Source organism: Podarcis filfolensis (genome assembly GCF_964270895.1).
Source record: "Podarcis filfolensis genome assembly, chromosome: 14".
Taxonomy (NCBI): Eukaryota; Metazoa; Chordata; class Lepidosauria; order Squamata; family Lacertidae; genus Podarcis; species Podarcis filfolensis.
The window spans coordinates 33396670-33418623 of NC_139616.1; the positions used below are offsets into that span (position 1 = coordinate 33396670).

The following is a 21954-nucleotide window of genomic DNA, read 5'->3' on the forward strand; positions in this document are numbered from 1 at the left end:
TCCTGAAGCATGAAAGACCTCTTCACACATCATACTTTTTTTTTAGGTGTACGTCTGAAGTTTTCAAAGCGTAAGGCTAGAACAGTGGCGTAGCGTGGGTTGTCAGCACCCGGGGCAAGGCAAGTAATTTGAGCCCCCTAACCCTGAGTGAGCCAGGTAGGGTCAGAGAGCTGCGAGTGTGAGCACGCCCCCCCCCAGATGTTGCGCCTGGTGCGGCCGGCCCCCCCTGCACCCCCCACGCTACACCATTGGGCTAGAATAAACCACGGATGTGAACTTGGTGCCCAGTTTCAAGTGGAGCAATAGTGACATATAGTGGCTGATGCACCAAGTCCTAAGGCTTCCAACATTTGGAAGGCAGTGATGAGAACTGAGAGGTTATGAGAGGTCAAGCTTTGTATGAATCATTTTGACATTGCACAGCTATTTACCTGTCTATCTGTCTATCTGTCTATCTATCTATCTATCTATCTATCTATCTATCATCTATCTATCTATCTATCATCTAACTATGTATCATCTATCTATCATCTATCTATCTATTCTTTGCACACAACATTTCCTCGAGTGACATGTTTGCAGAGGGTTACACATGGCATGCTCATGGCGCATTTTTAGATCTAGATTTAATATTAATACATTTTTCCTGTTAAAATATTCAAAGGGCTTACAATGAAAACCAGTAAAAATACAGTATAAAACACTCAACGTGCATATTTTCAATACAGTGGTACCTCAGGTTAAGTACTTAATTCGTTCTGGAGGTCTGTACTTAACCTGAAACTGTTCTTAACCTGAAGCACCACTCTAGCTAATGGGGCCTCCTGCTGTTGCCGCGCCGCCAGAGCACAATTTCTGTTCTCATCCTGAAGCAAAGTTCTTAACCTGAAGCAATATTTTTGGATTAGTGTAGTCTGTAACCTGAAGCGTATGTAACCCGAGGTATCACTATACTGTATTACAATCATAGGCCCCTGCTGCTGCTGCTGCTGCTGCTATTGCACAGTTTCTGGGGCTGTTTTGCAGATCCCCAAAGAATCCATCCAAAGGGTAACCTTCCTTTTGCCAGCTACCTTGGATAGCGCTGTGCTTAAAAGAACCCACCCTGTGTACTCCCCCACAAACTGTTCATCTAGTCAGCAGAGCATGAGGCTCTTAATCTTAGGGTTGTGGGTTCAATCCCCACGTTGGGCATAAGATTCCTGCACTGTACGAGGTTGGGCTAGATTGACCCTTATGATCCCCTTATGATCCTTATTTCTCTCCCTTTGAAATCAATGGGAAGAAAAAAGTGTCCCCCCAAAACAAAATTAGAGAAAGGGTCTGGGAGAACTGAAAGAAAAATGTCTCCTCCACCACCAGCACCTTCTGGTGTTCCACAGCAGGGCATAGGAAAAGGCGGATTGCCCACCTTCATTTCTCCCTCCACTTCCCACACCCACTTTATGATTGCTGTGTAGTATTTCATCCCCCCAAAAAACACACACACATCTATGCTGCTACCCATCGCTACAGCTTGCGGTTACAAATTCCATAATTTAATTCTGTGTTGCTTAGCTATGCACCCAGATGGAATCGTTAAGGAAGCACTTTCCTCCAGAAACCTAAGAGCACTTCAGGCACGCAATAAATATAAGTGCACAAACCATTGGAAATGTGCTTACGTTCTCTTTTCAGAGGTTCATCCTCTACGTCAACAAAGGTGACCATGGATTTGACAACGAAGACATGGATATGAAGACCATCTTCAGAGCTTTTGGTCCAGATTTCAAGAAGGGCTATTTGGCAGAACCCTTTGACACCATCCACATTTACCCGTTGATGTGCGAGCTCCTGGGAGTCCACCCCGAACCCAACAATGGCTCTTTGGCATTCACTCGCAACATGCTCCATTCAGCACCATCCAGGAACATCCTTATTCCCATCCTTGTAGGAGGCATCCTGGGAGTCCTGCTTCTTCTGATACCCATCTCCATAGTGTCCTACAAGGCTAGTCAACGTCAGAAGGGGTAAGCCGTGTTTCCTTCTTTGTTCTCTAGTTCTGGAATGGCATGTTGTGGAAGGAGGAAGCAGGGGTAAAGAAGGCCAGTGTTGGCACCTGGCACCCTCAGGCAGCTGACAGGATCCATTGCTACACAGGAACACAGGAAAATAACTTATTTGGAGTCAGACCATGGGGTCCACTATTGTCCACAGTGACTGACAGCAACTCTTTTGGAGTTCAGGCAAGGGACATTCTCAGCGCTGTCTGGAGATGCCAGGGATTGAACCTGGAACCTTCTGCATGCAAAACAGATGATCTACCACTGAGCTATGGCCATCTGCCCTTTGGGGAAGGGCCACAGTTCAGTAGTATAGCATCTGCTTTGCATGAAGGAAGTCCCCAGCATCTCCCAGTTGGGGAGGTAAAGACTCCCCTACTTGAAATCCAGGAGAACGTTTGCCAGTCAAAGGTGCAAAGGTAAGAATCACATAAATTGCCCTGCCCACTTTTGGCTCTGGCCCCACCCACCACTGAGGCAATGTGTCCCTCAGGCTGAAAAAGGGTCTTTCCACTCATAATGTACTACATAAGGCAAAGGACAGGAGTGTTCTTATTCCTGAGAGGCAGATCAGCAAACGCCAGCTAGCAAGCCATTCACTGCAAATCCTGTTTTATTCACTCCTCTAATAAATAAATATAAAAATCCGCATCTTCACAAATCACATCCGCACTCTGAAACCACAATAAAACACCAGCATGCTCTTTTCCCGGTCATAATTTTGTCATGTTTCACTCACACATTGATTATTCGGCAATGAAACATCAATGCAAGCCTTATTACACCCTATGAAAACATCCTAGTAAACAACATGTATCTGTATAAAACTTTCACGTGGATTCAATCAGCCGGCAATTATGAGGGCCATTTATTTCATTTATTTATTTATTTTTGCTTGCGACACTATAAAACATCTCTCATGCAATGTTCATTTCGCCTTCTAAATTGCTGGGCCCGTAAAGAGACATCTGCACTGCAAACTATGGCTCAGTAAAATTCGCAAAATGCAACCCGCATTCATAGAGAATGCAGTGAAAAACACAGGAAGTTTCTCCTTTGCCTGCTTCATTACCCTACCCCGCTCCCGCTTGCACAGATGCAGCACAGAAACACAATACAAAAGATCAGAGAGGCCTAACTGCAGGGGTAGGGATCCTTCTTCAGGCCGAGGGGGGGCCACATTACCTTTTAGGCAACCTTCTCGGGGCCAGACACCAGTGATGGGCAGGAGCAGAGGCAAAAGTGAGTGCCAAAGATAAGGTTCTTAGAGGATAAGGTTATCCATGGCCAGTGTAGTGTAGTGGTTAAGAGCGGGAGACTCGTAATCTGGTGAACCGGGTTTGATTCCCCGCTCCTCCACATGCAGCTGCTGGGTGACCTTGGGCCTCTCAGCCTCACTCGCCTCACAGAGTGTTTGTTGTGGGGGAGGAAGGGAAAGGAGATTGTTAGCCGCTTTGAGACTCCTTAGGGTAGTGATAAAGTGGGATATCAAATCCAAACTCCTCCTCCTCCTCCTCTTCCTCTTCTTCTTCTTCTTCTTCCGAGGATAGCTATGCTCTGCCTCCATGATCAGAGCCAACACATCTAAGTACAACTTGCAGAAAACCGCAGGATGGGAGAGGGCTCTTGTGCTTGGATACTGCTTCAAGATTTCCCACCAGTATCTGCCTGGCCACTGTAACAGGATGCTGGACTAGATGGGCCACTGGTCTGATCCAAAGGCTGTTCCTAGGCTATTTTCTACACACATCCATCCAGAAAAGCACTGCATTGAGCTAGATTGACCAGTGGTCTGATTCAGCGTAAGGCAGCTGCCTATGTTCCAGGCACCAATCAAACCAAGACCCACTGGGCTTTAGCAAGGGCCTCGTGGTAGCCCTGTGTGCCTTCAGACCATACTGAGAGCTTTGCCTGCTGGACAGCTACATCCCAATCCATACATTCATCTTGAGATGTGCAGATGAGTGGGAGCCAGTGTGGCACAACAGAGCCACCCTGCCAGCCCTGGCATCACTGCAGCTTGTTGTTGTTGTTTAGTCGTTTAGTCGTGTCCGACTCTTCATGACCCCATGGACCAGAGCATGCCAGGCACTCCTGTCTTCCACTGCCTCCCGCAGTTTGGTCAAACTCATGTTGGTAGCTTCGAGAACACTGTCCAACCATCTCGTCCTCTGTCGTCCCCTTCTCCTTGTGCCCTCCATCTTTCCCAACATCAGGGTCTTTTCCAGGGAGTCTTCTCTTCTCATGAGGTGGCCAAAGTATTGGAGCCTCAGCTTCACGGGTCTGTCCTTCCAGTGAGCACTCAGGGCTGATTTCCTTAAGAAAGGATAGGTTTGATCTTCTTGCAGTCCATGGGACTCTCAAGAGTCTCCTCCAGCACCATAATTTAAAAGCATCAATTCTTCGGTGATCAGCCTTCTTTATGGTCCAGCTCTCACTTCCATACATCACTACTGGGAAAACCATAGCTTTGACTATACAGACCTTTGTTGGCAAGGTGATGTCTCTACTTTTTAAGATGCTGTCTAGGTTTGTCATTGTCACTGCAGCTTATTTGGATGCAATAAGGTGGCAGCAGGGTTAGGACTCTATGGAGGCACTATCAGATTGGCACCCGCAATGCCTCCATGCAGCCCATACCTCCTTGCATAGGAGCCAACTCCTAGGCGCCAAGGGGTCTTTGGGCCCCCCAATAAAATATTTGAGGGGGACTGGGCCCCCAAAAGTTGATGGGCATTGCCATTCAAATGGTGTGCATGCACCGTGTCATGTGATCGATTATGGGGGGTAGGGCTTACCTGGGCCCCCCATATATTTTATTCAAGTTGGCACCCCTGCCTCTTTGCCAGCCAGGAATTTATTATTAATTATACACTACCTTCCCCTCCCCAATGGCAAGGAGTTCAAGGTGGTGTACATGGTTCTCCCCTCCCCATTTTAACCTCACAACAACCCTGTGAGGTAAGCTAGGCAGAGAGACAGTGACTGGCCCAAGATCACCCAGTAAGCTTCATAGCTGAGTAGGGATTTGAACCCAAGTCTCGCAGGTCATGGTTCAACAAGAAACATAGGAACAGCCTTTGGATCTTGAGAAAGAAACGCTTGTGGTCAGCCCTGAACAAGTCCACATTAATAGGCATGCGTTTTAGCTGGAATACTTCCTGCATTCCTGAGTGTGCCAGGATCCGATCAAGACTACAGCTAGTTGCCATCTCATTAAATAATGATATTCCACTACTCCCTAACTTGAAATATATCTCCAGTTGTGGGTTCTTTTCTTTTTCTTTCTCTCCCTTTGCATAGAAACCATTTCCAATCCCTAATTAACAATAGCATAGCAGATGTTTTATTAAGCATATCATCTATCTCTGGATAAAAAGCATCTAGAAACGACTTCGGCAATCTGTTAGAAACCAGAACGCTCTACATAAACAGCGGCAAAACGCGTCCATTCAAAACGCATTTTCAAAGATTGCACATATGTTTTTTTGCTGGTTTTGTGGGCTGTGAAATGGGAAAGCAATCAGCTTTTTGTGAACAGCTTTGCCAGAGCAGAGGAATATAAAGTCTCTTTTTTAAAAAAACAAAAAACCAATTTTGTCAATTGTTATGCTTCTAGCTCAGGTATAAAAATCTATTACCTAGTACTGTTGCTCATTACCCCAATATCCAAGCAGCGAGAGATTCTGGGGGGTCCCAGAATGTACCCAGGGTTCGATTTCCTTAGGATGACGGTCAATAGAGACTGCAATGTCTTTGGGATATATGCCTTTATGTACACCTATAAACAACCTGAAAATAGGATGGAGAGGCTCACAGCATTAACACTGCAACATCTTGCTTCCCCATGAGGTTTCCAGAGAAAGTGTGCTCCGCAGCATGCCACTGATGCCATAATAGCACATGAATTGATACAAAGCCATCCATACTTCATTCTGCTTTATTAGTTGCTCTGTGCTGCTTCCGCAATGTCACCTCATTATCATCATTGTCCGACAAAAGCTGGACTAAACAACAACAACCAGAACATTTGATGTATAAAAGGCTGTGGGATTTCAGCAGGAAGGTAAGGGGCACTGATTGGAAACCAAGCAGTATGTCTGCCCCAAAACTTTTGCAGGTGCAAACAGTATTAAAAGCAGGATGCCTATAACTACCCCGATACCATGAGCACAAATAATCATGAATGCACAATAAAAAGAGATGTCTGGATGGGGCTCCCAACCTGCAGCAACTAGTAAAAGTTTCAGGTTCCACTCGCAGTTCTGTCTTTGCTGTGCCCCTAGAGGAATCTTACCTGCTCTGAGCTGTTAAGAGGTTCTGCGTCACCTTAAAATGACAGTTCTAAAATTTAGAAACCCTGCTGTGTGCAATGAAACACTCCCCTCCAAAGGCAAGTTAATTTTAAATTCTATTTGAATACCAAAAACGCTCTCCAAATCATATCTGATTTTCTCTCTCTCTCTCTCCAAACGCTCCCATCCATCACAGGAAGAAAAATGAGCATCCCAAAGAAATGAAAAAGACAGTGCCGCCGTCAACTGGCTTATGATGACTCACTTTCATGTTCAAAGAAGGCACTCTTGGAATGACGTTGTCCAAGGCTTAGGTTGCACACCCTGCAGAATGAGATGCTCATGAGGTCTTAAAGGAGTCCTCTGAGAGGTTGGATGGACTGTACCATGTCAAACCACAGCAGGGCAACAGAGGCTGGTCCATTAGAGAAAATGGGGCACTGCCCCACCCTCCCTTTCCATCAGTCCCCACCCGCCCTGCCTTCTTACTTACAGCCAGTTCATGGGGGGCTGTGGCCCTGGCTGTCATCTCCATTGCCCGTAGCCTCAGTGGTGCCCTTGTAGACTTAGTTGGGGGGGTGGGGAGAATGGGCACAAAACAAGCACTAGTTGACTCTGCCTATCATTGGCTTTGGCACCAGGTGATCTGGCAAGGTGGACAGGGTGGCAGGAAACACCCATTTGCCTTTCGGGGGGGGGGGGAATTGCAACATCAATTCTCCCAGAGAAGCAGCCTGGTTCCACATCCTTGACCAAAAACAGGAGCAGCAGAACCCCCATCTCAGTGATTCAATGCTCCAAGTAATATTCTTTTGCTACAGACTTGACCTCATCCCCAATAACATTTTGCTCCTGAAAAAGTAGGGGTGCACTTAAAAACACCCCCAAAGTTATCTACACAAGCTCCAGGGGTGTCGTTAGGGGCTGGTGTAGAAATCTTTGGCACTGGCCCCCGGAACCTCTTGCCTTCCCTCCCCCCCCCCCCGCCTTTTTGGTAGCCATACATTTTTTGCTTCCTGAGCAGCTGGGTGAAGTGAGATCTCAGCCACTGGGGAAGGGCTTTGGCTCAGTGAGAGAGCACCTGCTTTGCCTTGGTTCAATCCAAGACCAAAATTTGTGTTTCTATATAAAGGGCTGATTTAACAAGGGAACATAGGGAGGTGTCATCTGCACCCACATTGTTATATTAACATTTAAGTGCACCCCACAATAAGGGATGTCTTGCTGCCTCTTGGAATAAAAGAGATTTGAAAATCAGTACGCAGTGCTTTTTTTTCTTTTAAAAAAATGTTTAGGGGCACTCTCATTTTCCTACTCCTATTGAAATACTGCCCCTCAATGAGGCCAAACCTAGATTCACAAAATGTTTAGGGGTATGCGTACCCCTGCGTTCCCCCAGAAGAAAAGTACTGTCAGTATGTATGTATGTATTGCATTTAGTGCATTTGCACCCTGCTCTTCAGCCAAAAATGCCCCCAGAGTGGCTTACATACAACCCATTAAAACAAAGTAGTCCCTGCTTGCAGGCTTACAATCTAAAACACACAACACACAAGGGGAAACGGGACAGGAAGCGAAGAAGAAGAAAGCAAACTCATAAACCGTCTGTTGTTTCAACACACCAATTGAGTGCTATCAACTGGTTGCTTCCTTTGACAGCAGCAGTGAAAGCAAATATTTGTATCAAGCCAGCAACGGGAGAGAATTTCTCATTAGTTCACATTTCACATCAAACCTTCCTAATCTGCACTACCCAATGCAATAAGCGAACCAAAACATGGCAAGCCTATGGAACTCCCACTTCTTTGATTTTTGCAATGCAGTTGTCCAACGAACCATATGCGCATATTGGGTGGGTGGGTGTGCATAAAATGCACATACCTGCCAAAATAATGTACAGAGGGCCCGTGTCTCCCGCCCCCAGGGTTACCCAATAGAAGGGCTAGGGCACACCTTTTGGGGTAGAGGTCTGACACCCGAGACTACACGTGCATAAACCCGAGACTACACGTGCATAAACATTTGGCACTTTGGAGATGGGTAGTCTGCACCGCGCAAGTATAACTATTATTATTATTCACGAAATGCCACTCTGCGCATGCCCCGCAGCACTCTCTTCCCTATTTACTAGCCGCTCACAAAAGGAAAAAAAACCCTGGAACTAAAACAAAAACCTGGGGAGTTTTACACGCCGCTTTAGACACCCAGCCAGCCCACAACCGGGGTTGCCCGGCGATCCTCCCTCTGTTCCGGAAGGCCGGGCTCCGGAGCCCAGGAGGCGCGGCTACGAAGCCCGCCCGCCGGCGCGCACGGAGGAGGAGCGGGAGGAGGAGCGGCCGCCGCCGATGGAGGAGCAACAGCAGGAACGCGCCGCGTGCGAGCCGAGAGAAGCCCCCGAAGAGAGCGTGGCGCTCCGCTTCCAGCGCGGCTTCCTCGCCGGGAAGCGGCTGCGCGATTTGCCCTGGGAGGTGAGGAGGCGGAGCGAAGGACGCGCTGCCGGGGGCTGGCCTGGGCGTGCCTTGCGCGGAAGCAGGGGACCGGGCGAGCTAGCCCCATCGGCTAAGGATGGGACCGGGGGAGTCTGGTTCTGTTCGGGGGGCGCCAGAGGGGCTTTGTTGGGGGGCAGAGGTGCAGTCCTTTGCATTAGGAGAAAAGCCTCAGACGGAGCCTTTGGTCTGCTACTGGCTGAAATAAGAATTCGGCCGCGTGGGCAGAAGTGGTTTTTTTAAAAAGAAAAAGAACAACGGCTGAGAGCATGCACAGAGTAGTTTTCCCCGGCCACAGTTTAATCCCAGCCAGCATCTGCTGCTAAGAGCCTGACTGCTGAATCAAGCCAAAGGCCTCTTTAGTCCAGCATCTTATTCTCACAATGACCAATCAGAATCCCAGAATTCCTGTATACAAGAGCACACTCTCCAGCAACTGCTATTCAGATACATACTGCCCCTGATACGGGAAGTTGCAGCCATCATGGCTAGTAGCCACCGAATTTAAATGCATCAGAGAGTAGATACAGTGTTACCTCGGGTTACAGACGCTTCAGGTTACAGACACTTCAGGTTACAGACTCCGCTAACCCAGAAATAGTACCTCAGGTTAAGAACTTTGCTTCAGGATGAGAACAGAAATCGTGCAGTGGCAGCAGGAGACCCCATTAGCTAAAGTGGTATCTCAGGTTAAGAAAAGCTTCAGGTTAAAAATGGACCTCCAGAACGAATTAAGTTCTTAACCCGAGGTACCACTGTACTTCTGTGGCCTACCTGGTCCAGCATTCTATTCTTACAGTGGCCGAACAGATCCCCTGGTTGGGACGCCTGCAAGCAGATCTCTCCCCACCTGCAGTTGTCAACAAGACTCTCCGTACTGCTGTGTAGCTACTGGTGGTGGTGACCTTTGCATAGCTGTAGCTTTACACCTTCTTTGCAGATAGTTTCATTTTGCACTTTATTATAAATTGTCCACCCGGAACTTTAGTTGAAGGTCAGGCAGGAAATTTTTTGACAAATAGATAATGTGCCCGTTCGATCCTAGGTTAACCTGAGCGTGACCTGCCTTGGCGTCTCTCCCGTTTTGTGAGATACACTACCTAATCCGCTCCTGGAAGAAAGGCTTAAAATGGAAAAGCTATTCTTAATCCATAATTGGACCGTCTACCCAGGGGTTTAATTAACCTGGACATGAACTCAACGGTGGTTGAGTTGCAGCCAAATCCAATGCAAAAACTTTTGAACTTCCAAGGGAAGGGCTAGAAAAATCTCAGGTCAAGCTCCAGCATCGCCATTTAGTGGTGTGAAAGATTCCTGATCTGAACAGTTCCTGGAGAGCCACTGCCAGTCAGGGTAGACAGCACTGAGTTTGATGGACTAATGTATAAGGCAGTTAAGACCATTAGTCCATCAAGCTCAGTATTTGCCTACCCTGTGTGTCACTGGCTCTCTGGGGACTCCGGGGTGAGAGTAGCTCAGTCAGTAGAGCACGAGACTCTTAATCGCGGGGTCGTGGGTTTGAGCTCTGTGTTGGGCAAAAGATTCTTGCATTGCAGGGAGTTGGGCTAGATGACCCTCGTGGTCCCTTCCAACTTTACAATTCTATGATTCTTCAGACCAGGAACCTTTCCCAACCCTAACTAGAGATGCTGTGGCTTGGACCTGGGATCTTCTGCATGAAAAGCAGGTGCTCAGCCACTTATAGCTTGCTCAACTCATTCTCTGTGAAGCAGTACGTGATACTCTCAGACCTTCCTTTAGGCTGGAATCCTAAACATAAGAACCTCAGAAGTGGGAGGCAGAGGGTGCTAGAGCTGCTCCTGCGTTTGACCCGTGTGGGGGAGGACTGCTGGTTTCTCCCACCTCTTTAGGATAACCAGGCGACAAACAAAAAAGACTCGTATTTAAGGCTGATGAATGTTCTGTAAGCATCCTTGTCGCTTTTGATCAATGATCGGGTCTAAAAATTCTTTCTTCGTTCAAGCGTTCATATGATTTGCAACAAGCTCATCTCAGCAATATTGAATGTGACAGCTTACCACTGTATTATTTTATCACTAAATAAGCGGATATGAAAATAGCTGCCAAAAGTAGCTCCTGACCACCTTGAACACAACCGCTACTTCTTTAAAATGCTCCAGGGGTCCCTGCACTGAGAAGCCTGGTGTTGGAGGGGTTATTGAATGCAATCCACCCACTTGCTCCATGCTGGAAATGTACAGCTGGCACATCCCCAATAGTTAGCAGATTGACACTCCTTGAAGACTTCCAGTTAGGGAGGACCTACCATCTCTAAGGATATAAGACCCATTGAACACAGTGGGCCTTCCTTCTAAGTAAAAATGCATGAGATTGTGCTGTTCAGGGCTATTAAAGTTAAAGGTAAAGGTACCCCTGAACATTAGGTCCAGTCGTGTCCGACTCTGGGGTTGCGGTGCTCATCTCGCTTTATTGGCCGAGGGAGCCGGCGTACAGCTTCCGGGTCATGTGGCCAGCATTACTAAGCCGCTTCTGGCGAACCAGAGCAGCGCACAGAAACGCCGTTTACCTTCCCACCAGAGCGGTACCTATTTATCCACTTGCACTTTGACGTGCTTTTGAACTGCTAGGTTGGCAGGAGCAGGGACCGAGCAATGGGAGCTCACCCCGTTGCAGGGATTCGAACCGCCGACCTTCTGATCAGCAAGTCCTAGGCTCTGTGGTTTAACCCACAGCACCACCCGCGTCCCGTTCACGGCCATTACTTGGTACTTAAAAAGACTTGAGCCACAGGCCCGTGACACAGATTTGCATCCTGGGAACTGAGGCAGTTGCCATTGGTCCATCTAGCTCAATATTGTCTGCGCTTACTGGCAGAGGCTCTCCAGGAGTTCAGGCAAGGAGTCTCTACTAGCCAAACTGCTGCAGATTGAACCTGCAATCTCACTCTTTTAAAAAGAAAAAACCTTAACCAACAAAATGCAGTGTTGCATCGGCTGAGAAATTCCACTAGCCCCTTATGCCTGCACAGAGCTCTGCATTTCTTGTGCAGTATGCTAGTAGCAGAGTGTGTTGCTTTAATTTAGTTTTTTAATAAAGTTGTTTCTCCCCTCAAAGTAAAATTAAATAGGGGTGATTTCTTCTTTCCCAGAAAGTTCTTTGCCTGATGCTTTCATTCATCTGTTAACAGCATTTGGTAATTTAAAGCAGCAGCAACAACAAAAGAGTTTAATTTCAGCAACTGAAACCACCAGAGAATATTTCCAGCGTAGATCAGAAAAGCAGCATTGCAGCAACTGCTGTTACAAATGCACACAATAAATAGAATTAAATATCACTCTGCTAATTGCTACATTTGCCTTTCCTGTTGCATTCCATTATTTCCTAGCTGCTTTGGGTAGCAAGAGGCCATAGCTCGGTGGCAGAGCCTCTGCTTTGCATGCAGAAGGTCCCAGGTTCAATCCCAGGTAGGGCTGAGAACGATTCCCTGCCTGAAACCCTGGAGGGCCGCTGCCAGTCAGTGTAAGATGGACCAGTGGTCTGACTCATTATAAGGCAACGTCATGTTCCATGAAGCAACTTCCAAACATTCCAAGCAGTGTGACCAAGAAGTGGTATCTAAGGCAGAGCTATGCAAATGAAAGGTTGGGGCTTTGCAGATGGAAGTGGAGCAGATTCTAGTGGCTAGATTCACTGTATACAAAAGGCAGCATTAGCCCAGAGGTGTTTTTGAGGGGGTCTCTCTCTCTCTCTCTCTCTCTCTCTCTCTCTCACACACACACACACACACACACACGTTTGCAGAGGGACAGTTCTCAAAAGTTGTCCAACTGTGTCCATAACTTATACAAAGTCTTAACCCACTTTCTAGTCTGCAAAAGCTTATGCCATAATAAAATTCGTAGTTGGGGTGCCACAATACTTTTTTGCCGCTCCCCCCCCCCCACACACACCTTACCTGATCATTTATGTTTCTTGTGATCTAGGATCTTGAACAGATACTAAAGAATTCAGAAGACTCCTCACCACTGCTGACTGTTTTACAGAAGGTAGACATCTATGGATAACTGAATATACTTCATGCTCCATATGCAATTAGATACTGTGAAGAAACTGAGGTGGTGGGGCAGCTGCGGGTGAATCTGGCCCCTCACAGACACTCTACCGCTTTTTCTAGTGATGAGTTTTTCTCTTTGGGTTTTGTTTCGGGGGCTTTGGGAGGACGGGTGACCAGTTTCATATTGCAAGCAACAGTGCATCTTCACACTGATCTACATCTTCAGAAAAAGGCATGCGGCAGAGCCTTTCAAAGACTGTGCCGCCAGAAAGCAGGTGGGGAATTTGATTTTTTGAGGGTTTTTCTCTGTAAAACAACATGGGAAATAAGCATGTTGGGTGGAAAAGGGGTCCAAAATTATCATTTTTCTGAAACGCTTGCTTTCAGTGGGCAGTGAATCCATATTGTGAGGCAGCAGTCAGTCACCCAAACTCCCACCTATTATAATAGTGTAGGTTGGGGGGTGCTGCCTGGATTATATCCATGGGTCTGTTCCAGGCCTGTTATCCTGCATCTATGAGGTTTAGACTCTTAATAGAAGAAGAAGCTGAACTGGTTGGATAATATAATAGTGTTAGCTGGCCAGCTAAATCCTGCCAATTATATGTCCAAAGAGGTTTCCCTTTTGCTTTAAATTACAATGATTACATCATCACTTTTCCAGCATGTTTTGTAACATATACAGTGGTACCTCGCAAGACGAATGCCTCGTAAGACGAAAACTCGCAAGACGAAAGAGTTTTTCGTTTTTGAGTTGCTTCGCAAGACGAACTTCCCTATGGGCTTGCTTCGCAAGACGAAAACGTCTTGCAAGTTTGTTTCCTTTTTCTTAAAACCGTTAATACCCAGGGTGCATTGCTTGAAGAGGTGCAGTTCCATGCTTCGCAAGACGAAAAATTCGCAAGATGAAAAAACTCGCAGAACGAATTAATTTCGTCTTGCGAGGCACCACTGTAGTTGTGTGTGTTAACTTTGGCCCAAGGGTGGCCAACTCGTCTACGACTACAACTCCCATCACCCCTGACCACTAGCTATCTGCAGCTGATAGGAGTTGGAGCCAACAACATCAGGAGAGGCAGCAGATTGGCTACCCCTACTTTGGCCTGGGAATTTTCTAGCTGACACACTCAGTTATTTCAATGTGTTGCATTTATCGGCTGTTGCGTTTATTTGTTTCAGACTGTTTTTCACCCGCTGTGTTTGAAGTACCCTCTCTCAGTGAAGTATAGAAGATGCTTCTTATCAGAGCTTATTAAGAAGGTAAAAATATGATAGTAATATGGCTTATAGCATTGAAGTTCTGGTAGTTCAGTCCTTCATGGTGTCATCACTTGGAGATTAGACCACTCTAAGCCACTCTTCGTGGGTCTGCCCCTTGAAGACAGTACTAATAATAATAATAATAATAATAATAATAATAATATCTTTATTGTCATTGCCCCCTCTCAGGGACAATGAAATTACTTGACTGCTCCATAAAAACACTAATTAAAACAATACAGTATAGTACAGCAAGGAAGATTAGATGACTTTCAAAGTCCAGGCTTCCCATTCAGGGCTGAGATCGCTCTGGAGAAGAAGCTGTTCTTAAGACGGCTCGTTCTTGTCTTCATCGTCCTGTATCTCCGTCCCGACGGCAGGAGCTCGAAGAGATAGTGACCAGGATGCGATGGATCTTTTACTATGTCCAGTGCCTTCCTATGGCACCTTGTGGCATAAATCTGCTCTAAGGTGGAAAGTGGGCAGCCAACAATGCTCTCTGCTGTACAGAAACTTCAGCTGGTTTTAAATGCAGCTGCCGGACTGCTGATTGGAACTAGTTGATCCTATATTTTTTATTTTATTTGCAGAATTTTATACCCACTCTTCAGCCAAAAACGCTTCCTGCCTGTCAGTTTCCCATAGGCACCCAGTTGGCCAGCGTGAGGGCAAGATGCTGGACTATTTGGGTTATGTGACTTGTTGGAAAGCCCTATATGGCCTAGGACCCTCGTACCTACGGGACTGCCTCTCCTGGTATGTCCCACAGAGGAACTTACGGTCTTCAAACAATAATATCTTGAAGGTCCCAGGCCACAGAGAGGTTAGGCCTGCAAGACAGAGCTGTTCCACCAGGCCTTTGGCCAGGGCACAGCCTGACTCCCTCCTTTGGCAATCTCCACAGAACTCTAGCCCAATGGTTCTTTCTTTTTTCCATGCAGCATGAGTCTATGGGTGCTGAACCTCTGGAACAGCTGTACGAAGCGATTGGGGATGTCTTAAACACTGAAGAAACCACACAGTGTTATAAAAGCTATTTACTGGTAAATAAGAATGTCTTTATTCTGTGTGTACTGTGGGTGACCTTTCTTTATGGATTTGCATTGATATCCCTCTTTTCCTCCAAAGTGCTCTGGGTGAAATATGTGGTTCCTCCCCCATTTTGTGCTCACAACAACCCTGCGAGGTTGGTTAGGGTGAGAGACAGCAATTGGCCCAAGATCAACCAGTGAGCTGCATGACTGAGTGGGGATTTGAAACCAGGACTGCCAGATCTTAGCCGGTGGAGTAGTGGCAAAGTCAGAGGTGCGGGGTTCCTTCATGATAGTAACAGTCAACCCCCCTTCTAAGATTATGCAACCTTTATAAGACTATTGCATAATTATACAATAAGAATAATTGGGGATGAATTGCAACCATCAGGGCAGAACTCTATATGTGTTACCTTTCTGTTAGATCTACTGTTTTCTGTGCATTTTACATGGGGAAATGATTTGGAGTGCTCAGGTATTTAAGTGTTTTCTTAAAATATTATGGTGTATTGCTGTCTTTTCTTTTTTGGTAGCCCTCTGGAGATGCCATTACACTTTGTGAGAGCGTAGCAATTATTTCACGGGGAACCACAGGCCTTGTCACGTGGGATGCTGGTCTCTTCCTGGCTGAATGGGCGCTAGAGAATTCTGCAGTTTTTTGCAACAGGTAGCTATTTCTTGTTGTGCTCGGTCATAGGCAGACCCCAGTGCTGGTCAGGGCTTAGCCTTGGGATCCATGCAGAGGTTTGTGAGGAGCTGTTGGAATGCAAACCAGACGGCAGTTTAGTTTTGCCGTTGGTGGTATTGACATTTTTTTTCCACGGTGGTATTGACATTCTGAGACATTGTTGTTTCTAATGCTGTTTTACTATATCTTGTCAGCCACCTTGGAACTGACAAGGAAAGGTGGTGTGTGCATGTCTAGATAGATTGATATATTAATAAATTTATGATTAGACTTAAATAAATAGTATTTGGCGGTATATTTATTTATTTTTATTTAACAGGATTTATATACCAATTAAAATGTCAAAGCCTTTAAGGAGTTTTCTTAGGCCAGTCATTTTCTCAGCCTAACCTACCTCACAGGGTCGCTGTGAGGATAAAATGGGGAGAAAGAGAACCACCTTGAGCTCCTTAGAGGAAAGGTGGGATATAAATGTAATAAATACCTAAAATATAAAATATCCATTAAAATGGCTGATGAAATTGGACTTTAAAAAAAAGCTTGCCTAACTTTTTTTTCAAAATCAAAGCATTTTAAAAAATGTATGTTATTAGATAAAATTACATTTTAAATACACGTAAAATGTACATGTCTAGATAGGCGTGGTCAACCAAAACAAAGTGTAATATTCAATTTGTTCTTTCAGTGCAAGGACTTTTGGCTGTGCAACACAGCTTTCTCTCCCTCCCTCATCACCCGCTTCTCAAGTCCCCTACCCCCCCACAAGCAAATTCAGGGAGGGTGAAGGGGAAAACAGGGAGAGAAAAAGAGTGGAGTTCTGTTGTGCACACAAAAGTCCTTGCATAAGTGCATTGGATACGTCCCAAGGTTTATATATATATAAAAAATTGTATATATGTGTGTGTGTGTGTTGTATATTTTGCTCCAAAGATGCTTGAAACCCAAAAATGATTTGAAAATGTGGGATCTGAATGTATGGAAAACCTGCTTTCAGCTTAGCTACCTCCCTGAAACCTTTAGCTTCCTACATTTTTTGCTCATATCCTCGTCTTCTTTAACATGATTTGCTGCTGTTCTCTTTTTTAGGAGTGTTTTGGAACTAGGAAGTGGAACCGGACTGACAGGCATTGCAATTTCCAAAGCTTGCCGTCCCAGGACGTACACGTTCAGTGATCACCACGAGTGTGTTCTTCAACAGCTGTCGGAGAATATCCGCTTGAACGGCCTGTTTCTGCCACCTGGAACTCGCGGTCATGGCGTGGCAAAACAAGAGACCTGTGAGGCTGAGCTTCCTAGAATCCAGGGCCCTGAAATAACCGTAGCAGAGCTTGACTGGAACCTAGTTACAAAAGAACGGCTGGCAGAACTTCAGAGCCCTGACGTCGTCATTGCTGCAGGTACAGTACGCTGAATGCAAGTGTTATGTTTAGACCAGGCATAGGCAAACTTGGCCCTCCAGATGTTTTGGGACTACAACTCCCATCACCCCTGACCACTGGTCCTGTTAGCTAGGGATGATGGGAGTTGTAGTCCCAAAACATCTGGAGGTCCGAGTTTGCCTATGCCTGGTTTAGACTACTGTAATGTGCTGTGGGTGGGGCTTCCCTTATGACTAGTCTGGAGGCTGTAGCTGGTGCAAAATGCCACTGCCCAGTGGTGACTGGTTCTCCATATCGGGCGCAAATCTTGCCAGTCCTCAGGGATCTGCATTGGTTGCCCATTAACCCCTGGATCCTGTTTTTTACATTGAGAGTCCTGAAGATCTCTGGAGCATATTACCTGAAAGACTGTATTCACTATCCATTATTATATGTGGAACTCTGCTGTTTTTGCCACAGCTTAATGGTTATCGCCTTGCAGTAAAGCAGAGGTGGGCTTTTTTACGAGTGGCTCCAATGTGGTGCCTCCAGCAAGACCAGGCAGTTAATTTTTTTATCCCCATACTATTTATATAATCTCAACAACATTCCACTCCAGATCAGCCTTTTCCAACTTGGGGTCTCCTGTCTTCTAATTTAAATACGTCCTACCCTCTGGAGCAACAGAAAATAAGCTTGCTGCATCATTCATGCAGCAAGCCTTTAGATATTTGAAGATGGCTATTGTATCCCTTCTCAGTGTTCTCTTCTCCAAGCTAAACAACCTCATCTGTTCCTCATAGGGCTTAGTTTCCAAACACTTAGATCATCTCAGTTGCCCTCCTCCACACACATTGTCAATATCTTTCTTAAAAATGGTGGTGCCCAGAACTGGACTCCAGGGTCTGACCATTTGGGGTTTCAGAGAGCAGCATCCTCTGATGTCACTATGACACCAGGAGACTGACAGGTGGATGACCCTGCCCACCTCTCAAAGTTGGGGGGCCCAGGGGTGGAGGAGATAAAAATTTAGCCTGCCAGCCAGTAAAGACTCTATCCAATAGCTTTCTCCCAGATTTTCCCCCATGTACTTCCTGCTTTCTTCATTTTCTTTGTGTGTCTGTTTTTTGAATGCACCTTTCCCAAGCAGATGTGGTATATGATCCGGAGCTGACACAGTCCCTTATTGGCATTCTGCAAAAGCTTTCCAGCTGCAACGGTGATGGGGAGGCCCCAGAAGTCTACATCGCCTGCACAATTCGAAACCCAGATACTTACTGCCAGTTCCAAACAGAGCTTGGTAGGTGTCCTTATTCTCAGAACCTTGAACCAGCTATAGATCCCAGAATATATTGGGGGGGGCAGGAGCCGTGACTGTTTAGTTGGCATTGTAGTACTTTAAATGTATGGAGTGCATGTGGTCCAGGTAATCTGAATCTCTAGGTTCTGCAGATAAATTGGGATGAGGAACATTTTGGCAGCCTTGCTGAGCCTTTTCTTCCTGTCTCTCATTCCAGGTAAAGTTGGGATCAGATGGCAAGTTGTCCCCAGCCCTCAGAAGAATCTTTTCTCTTATGACCAACATGCTAATATAACAATTCTAAGATTGCATGTTTAAATTTATGGTTTCTCTAAAACACTCATTTTATCGTTAATCCATCAAATTTTATTATGCCGTCACAGACCTGTTAAATGTCTGCATACAGTTTCTACCAGAACTGTTTGATATCTCATACTAACTTTTGTATTTTCTTTCAAACTTTAATAAAATCTGTTGGGGAAGGAAAAAGCAAATTCTACCAGAATATGAGTTAAAACAACATGGTGCATTTTTAAAAGACGAAAAAGAGGAGAAGAACTCAAACAACACTTTTGAACTCACAAAAGTGGTTTACTAAGCTTTGCAACAGAGCGAAAAATCCAGCAACTGTGACTGTACATAACCGAGGTGCTGTTCGTAAGGTGAAAAAAAGCAGCCTGCTGGAATAATTGTTTAACGGCAAGTGAAGGATGTCAACTGGACTCTAAGTAAGAAATGTCGCAGCAATGGAAGGAAATGGTGATGGTGATCATATGTTTGAAACAGGAGCGGGAAACCTGATTTTGAGAAATTGTATTAAATTAATTTGGCTTCATTTGTAATAATTTGGAAAATTAATAAAAATGATTTTTTTAAAAAAATCCAACAACTGTTTCCCTGCAAAGGTCAAAGTTAAATTTATTGCTCTGCCCACCACCAACGTGCGCCCCAGAAGGTTCCCCAGAAGGCAATGTGGCCCTCACCTGAATAAAGGTTCCTTGCTCCTAATGTAGGCCTTCTCCCCAGTTGCTACCACCTTACCCTCAGCATCCGGATCACCTAGAGGAGTTACTCCCAGCAGGTGAGTGTCTGATATTATTGCAGCCTTTGCGTCCTGTCACATTGACCACCACAGAGGTTCCTCAATGAGAAAAGAAAGCCAAGTAGAAGTTGTAAAAGTGCCAGGAAAGAAGGAAGGAAGGAAGGAAGGAAGGAAGGAAGGAAGGAAGGAAGGAAGGCCAAAATCATGCTACCAATTACTATAGCTACTTATTAAAGTTACGTTTCAGGGATGCTAGCTAATTAGTAAAATAATTAAGACATTAAAACAGCATGACAAAATAGGCTTCACATAAGAGTTCCATATCCTCCAAAGGCACATGGGAAGCTGTGTTGCACCGCTTCATAGAATCATAGAATTGGAAGGGATCCTGAGGGTCATCTAGTCCAACCCCCTGCAATGCAGGAATCTCAACTAAAGCATCCTAGACAGATGGCCATCCAACCTCTGCTTAAAAACCTCCAAGGAAGGAGAGTCCACCACCTCTTGAGGGAGTCCACTCCACTGTTGAACAGCTCTTACTGTCAGAAAGTTCTTCCTGGTGTTTAGTCGGATTCTCCTGTCTTGTAACTTGAAGCCATTGGTTCGAATCCTAGCCTCTGGAGCAGGCTAGTTTCTACACACATGTCTCTCTATCCTCCATCCAGGCATGCAAGAGGCACCATCAGAATTCAAGGATGTGTTCCAGCCAGGCTAAAATACTCAAGGAGGGTGTGAAGTAGGGGTATGATCTGGGGACACGGAGAGGGCATGGCTTGGGGAGAGTCTGAAGGGCCAGACAGAGCTGGAGGGCCACATTTGGCCCCAGGGTTCTGAGATGCTCCACCCCTGTCTTCTTGCTCAAGGTGCTTTGGTTCTCCTCAGCAGTTTCAGGAGGGCCTCCTTGACATCGTTGTTCCTCAGACTGTAGATGATGGGATTCAGCATGGGGTTGATGACTGAGTAGAAGAGAGAGATCAGCTTGTCCTTCTCTGCTGAGTAACTGGCCTTGGGCCTCATGTACATGAACATCCCACTTCCATAGTAGATGGTCACCACGGTGATGTGAGCCGAGCATGTGGAGAAGGCCTTCCGCTTCCCATCCATGGAGGAGATTTGGAGGATGGCGAAGATGATGCGGACATAGGACAGCAGGATTAAGACAAATGGCATGAGCAAAGTGAACGTGCTCCCTGCCACCATCATGGTCTCATTGAGGGATGTGTCGTCGCTGGGACAAGCCAGCTGGAGGAGGACAGGAACTTCACAGAACAGGTGGTCAATGACGGAATTGCACAGAGACTGCTTCATGGTCAAGGAAGGGACCACGGACATGAGGAAGCTGCCAAGCCAGGCCCCGATGGCCAGAGCGAGGCAGGTGCCCTTATTCATTGCCATCGTGTAATGCAGAGGGTTGCAGATGGCAACGTACCGGTCGAATGCCATCACCAGAAGGAGGAGGCACTCAGCCGCCCCCAAGAAGAGCGTGATGTACACTTGCGCAGCGCACAGCTGGTACGAGATGGTCTTCCTGGCCACTAAGAAGTTGGCCAGCATCTTGGGGACCACTGCAGATGTGTAGCAGATGTTCAAGAAGGCCAGGTTGCTGAGGAAGAAGTACATTGGAGTGTGGAGGCGAGAATCCAAACAAGTCAAAGTCAATATGGAGATGTTTCCAAAGAGGGTCACCGTGTACATCACGGACACAAGCACAAAAAGGAAGATCTCCAGTTGGGGGTGGCCCAGAAATCCGAGGAGGATGAACTCGGTGAAAATAGTGAGGTTCCTACTTTCCATTCTGGTCACAAGTACCTACCTTAAAAAGCAAGAAGGGAGAAGTCACATTTCCCGTAGGACCAAGCTTAGATATTCCAGAAGAACATAAGAAGCTGCTTTGGTGGACCTATCATTGCTCCATCTAGCTCAGCATCGTCTACACTGACTGGCAGCTGATACCCTGGTTCAATCCTTGGTACCTCCAAGTAAGTCTGGGAGAGATCCCCCTGCCTGAAACCCTGAAGAAACGCTGCCAGTCAGGGAAGACAATACTAGGTGGACCAATAGCCTGACTCAGTATAAAGCAGCTTCCTATGTTCAATGTTTTACTCAGTCCACTACCTGGAAAAATTCTGGAAGACCCCGTACTTCTTCATCATTACCACTCCAGTCAAACTAGCAGCCTCTTGGAGGTGCTTTTTTATTTATTTATTTAAAAATTGTGCACACTTTTCTGTAACATTCACACATCAGACGCTTCCTACGCCTGAAGTGTGCCAGCTGGTCATTCCAAGAGTGACTGTTTTAAGAATTGGTGTTGAGTTTGATTTTCCCACCTGTTCGTCCCTCCCTGTTTTTATCCCTTGTGTGACTGTAGTAAGCTTGCAAGCCGAGACTGTCTTGTCTGAATTGACTGTCTGGA

At 46.1% G+C, this 21954-nt stretch overlaps 3 protein-coding genes across 5 annotated transcripts in view; 2 read left to right on the top strand and 1 right to left on the bottom strand.

Moving 5' to 3' along the window:
• The window catches only part of LOC310748939 (ectonucleotide pyrophosphatase/phosphodiesterase family member 7-like), a 65408-nt gene extending 57824 nt beyond the window's left edge, over positions 1 to 7584 (top strand). For both annotated transcript variants that reach the window (XM_083585286.1, XM_083585285.1), the window contains 2 exons: positions 1678 to 2009; positions 6534 to 7584. In XM_083585286.1, coding sequence (XP_083441412.1) covers positions 1678 to 2009; positions 6534 to 6594 — 393 coding nt within the window. In that variant the 3' untranslated portion in view covers positions 6595 to 7584. The remainder of the gene's footprint in view (positions 1 to 1677; positions 2010 to 6533) is intronic.
• Positions 7585 to 8429: 845 nt separating this feature from the next.
• On the top strand, positions 8430 to 19382 carry EEF2KMT (eukaryotic elongation factor 2 lysine methyltransferase). 2 transcript variants are annotated; one of them, XM_083585347.1, is made up of 8 exons: positions 8431 to 8805; positions 12789 to 12851; positions 14039 to 14119; positions 15061 to 15162; positions 15684 to 15817; positions 16925 to 17235; positions 18347 to 18496; positions 18714 to 19382. In XM_083585347.1, the coding sequence occupies exons 1-8, from the start codon at positions 8683 to 8685 to the stop codon at positions 18812 to 18814; spliced, it is 1065 nt and encodes a 354-aa protein (XP_083441473.1). In that variant the 5' UTR covers positions 8431 to 8682; the 3' UTR covers positions 18815 to 19382. The 2 variants fall into 2 exon arrangements, with proteins under 2 accessions (XP_083441474.1, XP_083441473.1); XM_083585348.1 differs by lacking the exon at positions 14039 to 14119 and having other exon boundaries at positions 8430 to 8805.
• Positions 19383 to 19726: 344 nt separating this feature from the next.
• On the bottom strand, positions 19727 to 21404 carry LOC310748972 (olfactory receptor 2K2-like). The gene has a single exon (XM_083585369.1). The coding sequence runs from the start codon at positions 21330 to 21332 to the stop codon at positions 20397 to 20399; it is 936 nt and encodes a 311-aa protein (XP_083441495.1). The 5' UTR covers positions 21333 to 21404; the 3' UTR covers positions 19727 to 20396.
• Between the last annotated feature and the right edge of the window lie 550 nt (positions 21405 to 21954).

Excerpts from the sequence above, each read along its gene's own strand:
- LOC310748972 (XM_083585369.1), bottom strand. The coding sequence starts at position 21,332 with ATGGAAAGTAGGAACCTCACTATTTTCACCGAGTTCATCCTCCTCGGA.
- EEF2KMT (XM_083585347.1), top strand. The coding sequence starts at position 8,683 with ATGGAGGAGCAACAGCAGGAACGCGCCGCGTGCGAGCCGAGAGAAGCC. Across the intron at positions 15,163-15,683 it reads GTTATAAAAGCTATTTACTG|CCCTCTGGAGATGCCATTAC; the intron begins GTAAATAAGAAT and ends CTTTTTTGGTAG. Across the intron at positions 17,236-18,346 it reads TGACGTCGTCATTGCTGCAG|ATGTGGTATATGATCCGGAG; the intron begins GTACAGTACGCT and ends TTTCCCAAGCAG.